The sequence below is a fragment of the Macaca thibetana genome, chromosome 15 (assembly GCF_024542745.1).
Source record: "Macaca thibetana thibetana isolate TM-01 chromosome 15, ASM2454274v1, whole genome shotgun sequence".
Lineage (NCBI taxonomy): Eukaryota > Metazoa > Chordata > Mammalia > Primates > Cercopithecidae > Macaca > Macaca thibetana.
In genome coordinates this window covers 99,058,919-99,064,957 of record NC_065592.1, presented here as the reverse complement: position 1 = coordinate 99,064,957, position 6,039 = coordinate 99,058,919, and the positions used below count along the sequence as shown (strand labels likewise).

The following is a 6,039-nucleotide window of genomic DNA, read 5'->3' as shown; positions in this document are numbered from 1 at the left end:
CTCTCCATAATCGAATGTAACTCAATTATGTAGCGTGAATCGAGGGGAGAACAGGAGAGTGGGAAAAATGAGTAAAAGCAAGGTTTTCAAGTTTTCATGAAAATGGGATAGCTACTGAGTAGGGACGTGGAGTCTAGAAGATTTTACTTTTTTTTTTTTTAAGATAGGAGACAGTACAGCCTATTGTGGTGAATGGAAATGACACAACAAAAAAGTGGGCTGAGAACCCCTCAGGATTGCAATGCTAATGCTGTGTGACTGGGATGCAGAGGTCCCCAAAGCATGCAGAGGTCTTGGGTCTCCCTTAAACCCCACTGAGAGCTGTATCAAGGCCAAGGTGGGGCAAGTTTTACCAAAAACACAACAACACAGAAAAAACAAACCATGTTAACTTCGAGAGCAGTGGTTTTCAAAGTTTGAGCAGCATTCCCTGAGAACGTGTTAGAAATGCATATTCTTGGGACCCACCAGTCCAACTGAATCAGAAACTCCAAAAACTAGGGATCTGAGTTTTCTGATATGTGCTAAGGTTTGGGTCCCACTATTCTAAAGGAACTCAACAACCACTCAAGCAAAGATGAAACCGAGTGCTGACTTTGTTCCTTATGGGCCTAAAATAACAAAGCTTTAAAGACAAGAGGGGCTTGTTCAATTGTCTAATTGGCTTCGAACCTTATCTATGAGGGATCCCAGACACAGAGAAGGTGTCTGAGTTGTCCAAGTCCTTTCAGTCCTGCCTGGAGGACTTGGACAACTCCAAATAACAGAAAGAAAAAAAAAGAGAGAGATTGAGAATCAGGGATATGGTTGTTTTGATGTGCTATGAAGTTGCAGGCTTTCTGTATTTTTTTCAGTATCGATGTATATTATTTGTCTACTACGACTCAAGTGAGAGCAAGCCGGTCCGCCTTACCTCAGTCCGGCTCTTTTAAGGTTTGATTTTGGTACTGCAGAGGTGCAGCTTCCCATGGCCGACCCAGCGCCTCTAAGGACCGCAGCAGCCTCAGCAGGCTCAGGAGGATTTCCCACAGCCGGAGGAATCTCCTAGTGCTGGGCCTGCGGCTGTGACTTTTGCCGTTTCAAATTCACTTGGCCTCTAGGGAGAGGCGGACAGCCCGACGCTGAGCGCGTCGGAGCCCCGGCTCCCTCTGTTTCTGGAGAGGAGATTTAGCCTTAATTTTTGTGACAGATGGAGTTGATAGTCTCTCCACGGAAAGGGGAGGAAAAAAGCGCCAGTTTTTGACAGGCCGCAGACGCCCGCTGCCTCTTGTGGCCGAAGGCTGCGTTGCGCCCCAGTTAAGGTAGCTCGGTAACTCCCGCGCCGAGACAGCAGAAGTTTCCTCTGCGGGGCAGCCTCCCTTAAATGTAGTGAGGGGCTGAAACTTACACTTTAATACAAACCTTTGGTGCGTGCCCATTTATCTCCTTCTTCTGTCTTGTGACTTGCTCAACATTCTTGAATATTTTTAATGCTATTTAAATTCTTTCATTACTGCACGTGTTGCAAGCTTATCTTCCTAAGAAATTATTTCGGTTGATTGGATTCGGTCTTGCAATTTGAAAACGATGCCTGGCGCACGGGCGGTACCTGCCAGATGGCCTAACTGGGACTCGGGGGCAGGAGGAGGGTTGTAAGCATCTCATCAACATCTCCCTAATAAAGTGTGTGCTTCTTTCTTGTATGCTTTTTTAAAAAAGTTTCAGTCTCACATTTTCTCTCTGCATTCTCCCCCTCCCCTCTGCAGTGATCGAGACCCAAAGACAGGGAGCCTGGAAGATAAACTGAGTTCTGAATCCAGTCGAAAGCACAGATGGGGGCCAGCGAGAATTAATAAAACTATTAAAAAAAAAAAAAAAGCAAGAAAAAGAAAAAGAAAAAAGAACCAAACAAAAAAGGCCCGTGCCTGAGCCGGATGCAAACAGCTGCCCTTAAGCCCTGCCCGCTGGTTCAGTGCGCGAGCTAGGGCTGCATATCCGAGCCTCCTTAAGAGTAGGAGGAGCTCCCGGCCTCCGTCAAGCTCCCTAAGCCTTTCCTTTCAAGCCCTGAATGCCTGAATGTGAGCTGCCCACCACCCTCCCGCCCTCCCCCACTCCGCAACCCCACTCCAGCGGCTCGTAAAAAAAAAAAAAAAAAAAAAAAAAAAAAAAAAAAAAACTTTCAACAACAACAGGCAGGACCAATAGCATCTCGAAAAGCCGGGAAAGGGGGCCGAGCAAAGGGCGAAAGAGAGTGGAGAAAGGAGAAAGCGGGCAGGCTCGGAGCGCGCGGGGCCGGGGCTCGGCGAGCCGGAGGAGCGTTGCTAATGTTTTTGTTTGTTTGCTTTTCCATGCATGCATAATGAGGGGGCACCGCGGCACCACGCGGGGGCTCCCGGCCCACTTTTGTATTTAAAGCCTCGCTGCTAACGAGTCTGCAGCCGGGCTCAGCGGATCCGCTCCCCGGGCTCCTGGTCACCCGAGAAGCCGCCGCCGAGTGAAGCCAGGGAGCCGCTCTCCGGCAGCGCCGACTTTCTTGTTCTCCCCGCGCCTCCCGGAAAGAGCTCCCCGGAGCTCGGCGGAGGCCGTGGTTGCCGCGGGCGGAGGGGGAGGGGACGCGGGGCGGCCGGGCCGCGGAAAGGCGGGCAGCGCGCGGACGCCGGGCCAGGAAGCGGCGCGATGCGAGAGACCGCGGCAGCAGTGGCGGCTGCGCGGCGCTGAGCCCGGGAGGAAGGAGCGCCGCGGCCACAGCGCGAGCAGCCGGCGCGGGGACAGCCGGCCGCACAACGGATCTGCAGGCGCGGAGCAAAATGCACCCGCCGCGCCGCGCGGTCCTGCAGCCCCGCCACGGCCCCGCGGCCCGCACCCCCCCGGGGCGACAGTGAGCCTCTCCCGCCACCACCGGGGGCCGAGCGGAGGGCTCTCGGGTGGGAGAGCGGGACCAGATCTCGGCAACTGTTCATTTCCAGGAAGCCACCACAGCCGGAGCGAAAGGGGACCTTCTGCCACCAGCGGGGCATCAGCCAGCGGCGCGCATGGATTTATGAAGACACTCATGCAAGAAGTGGGCAGGACTTGGACAAACTTTTCCACCGGCTCCGCGTCCGCCGCTCCCCGCGCCTCGTCTCCTTTCCCCTCCTCTCCCGGCGGCCGCCGCTGCCCGCGATGGTGGCCGCGCTGCTGGGCGGCGGCGGCGAGGCCCGCGGGGGGACCGTGCCGGGCGCCTGGCTGTGCCTGATGGCGCTGCTGCAGCTGCTGGGCTCGGCGCCGCGGGGCTCTGGGCTGGCGCACGGCCGCCGCCTCATCTGCTGGCAGGCGCTGCTGCAGTGCCAGGGGGAGCCGGAGTGCAGCTACGCCTACAACCAGTACGCCGAGGCGTGCGCGCCGGTGCTGGCGCAGCACGGCGGGGGCGACGCGCCCGGGGCCGCCGCCGCAGCAGCAGCTTTCCCGGCCTCGGCCGCCTCCTTCTCGTCGCGCTGGCGCTGCCCGAGCCACTGCATCTCGGCCCTCATTCAGCTCAACCACACGCGCCGCGGGCCCGCCCTGGAGGACTGTGACTGCGCGCAGGACGAGAACTGCAAGTCCACCAAGCGCGCCATTGAGCCGTGCCTGCCCCGGACGAGCGGCGGCGGCGCGGGCGGCCCCGGCGCGGGCGGGGTCATGGGCTGCACCGAGGCCCGGCGGCGCTGCGACCGCGACAGCCGCTGCAACCTGGCGCTGAGCCGCTACCTGACCTACTGCGGCAAGGTCTTCAACGGGCTGCGCTGCACGGACGAATGCCGCACCGTCATTGAGGACATGCTGGCTATGCCCAAGGCGGCACTGCTCAACGACTGCGTGTGCGACGGCCTGGAGCGACCCATCTGCGAGTCGGTCAAGGAGAACATGGCCCGCTTGTGCTTCGGCGCCGAGCTGGGCAATGGCCCGGGCAGCAGCGGCTCGGACGGGGGCCTGGACGACTACTACGATGAGGACTACGATGACGAGCAGCGCCCCGGGGGCGCGGGTGGTGAGCAGCCGCTAGACGACGACGACGGCGTCCCGCACCCACCGCGCCCAGGCAGCGGCGCTGCTGCAGCGGGCGGCCGCGGGGACCTGCCCTATGGGCCCGGGCGCAGGAGCAGCGGCGGCGGCGGCCGCTCGGCGCCCCGGGGCGCCTGGACCCCTCTTGCCTCCATCTTGCTGCTGCTGCTCGGGCTGCTCTTTTAGGCCTCGCGCCCCCCGCCGTTGGCTGCGGGAGAGCCTGCGTCCCGCTCCCGTGCTCGCCTCGCCCATGCGCCGGGGCACCTGTGGCTTGGGGACAGATAGAGGGGATGGTTGGGGATACTTCCCAAAACTTTTTCAAGTCAACTTGGTGTAGCCGGTCCCCCCCGCCACGACTCTGGGCACTTCCCCTGAAGCTCCTCTCCGGAGCTTGACTTCTTGGACCTCTTCCTCCGCCCCAATTCCAGGCTGCAGAAACTCCCGACTTGTCTGCGGTCCAGAAACCTAGCTGCAGTGTTCAGGACCTCCCGGAGGAAGCGGGCATGTAGGGGACATAACAGTAGTCCTGGACTCGAAAGGGAAGGTGCTGACCAGTGGGGCCTTAGCAATTCGAAGGGATGGGAAGGAGGAATTATATCTGCAAAGGGGCTGCCTATTAGCATATTTCCTTTAAGGGGGAAAAAAAGTACCAGTATCGACTTTTATAGATTGTGGCCAGTGAGGACGTTAGAATCCTATGTAAACAGAAAAGTCCCACTTACCAATTCATTCTTTCACTGTTTGTATCAGCGCCCAGAATTCTCAGTGACGTGGGGGTAGGGGTGGCGGCGATTGCCTTAGAGGGAACCCCTAAATTGGTTTTGGATAAGTTTGAGCCCTTGACCTTAATTTCATTGCTACCACTCTGATCTCTTAGCACATTTCTTAGGATTAAGGGTCAAAAAAATGCTGATCTAAGGGGTTGCCATGGTGTTAAACAATGCAACTTTTTATTTAAAAAAGCTCTGCACTGCCATCTATGAAAGCCTCTTTATGATGTTTGTTTTTTTGCCATTTTTGTTCTTTACATCAAGAAATTGTATGTTTAAATATGCGGAGAATGTATATTGCCTCTGCTCCTATCAGGGTTGCTAAACCCTGGTACATCGTATATAAAATGTATTAAAACTGGGGTTTGTTACCAGTTGCTGTACTTTGTATATAGAATTTTTATAAATTGTATGCTTCAGAAATAATTTATTTTTAAAAAGAAATTAAAAGTTTTAAACTCACATCCATATTACATCTTCCCCCCCTGAAATGTATAGAATCCATTTGTCACCAGGAATCAAAACCCACAGTCCATTGTGAAGTGTGCTATATTTAGAACAGTCTTAAAATGTACAGTGTATTTTATAGAATTGAAGTTAACATTCTTATTTTCAAGAGAATTTATGGATGTTGTAGAAATGTACAAATGCATTTCCAAACTGCCTTAAACGTTGTATTTTTATAGACATTGTTTTTTAAAAATCCTAAGTTTTTAAATAACTATGGATTTGTGTATTTTTTGGTTGTTTTATTAAAACGTGTACATCAGTAAAGAGTTTTAAACAATGAATATGGTGTAGTTACTTTCCAGAGTTACATTGTGGTTAACCCAATAATGGGTGAGGAGGGGGGCTGAGGGGGCACTGAGAATCTATCAACCATCAACTGAAATGCAAATACAGTACAAGACAAGAAATGCAGGGTATTATTTCTGCCTTTAATTTAATGAACAATTAGACATCTGTAAATGAGGCAGCCAAAAATATCTAATTGACTCGCCTCTCTATTGGTGTTTGCGTTTGTGGAGAGGATTCACAAAATAGTGTCTCTTGTACATAATTTGAGGATAACTCAGACATCATGTTGCCCCGCCTCCCCCTTTTTCCCTGAGACCTCCCCTCTCTGTATCCCCCTTCCCATCACCCCTTACCCCCAAGAGTATCCTCTCTGGCTACTAGCCATTCTCAATCAAACATGCCAATAACATCTGTTACCAATAGGTTTTAGGAAGCTTGCAAGACTCAATACTTCAAAGTCATTTTCACACTT

At 53.8% G+C, this 6,039-nt stretch overlaps 1 protein-coding gene across 1 annotated transcript; it reads left to right on the top strand.

Moving 5' to 3' along the window:
* The first annotated feature begins 2,636 nt into the window (after nucleotides 1–2,636).
* On the top strand, nucleotides 2,637–5,560 carry GAS1 (growth arrest specific 1). Its single transcript, XM_050760957.1, has one exon. It carries the CDS (start codon nucleotides 3,142–3,144, stop codon nucleotides 4,183–4,185), a length of 1,044 nt encoding a protein of 347 aa, XP_050616914.1. The 5' UTR covers nucleotides 2,637–3,141; the 3' UTR covers nucleotides 4,186–5,560.
* Nucleotides 5,561–6,039: the final 479 nt, after the last annotated feature.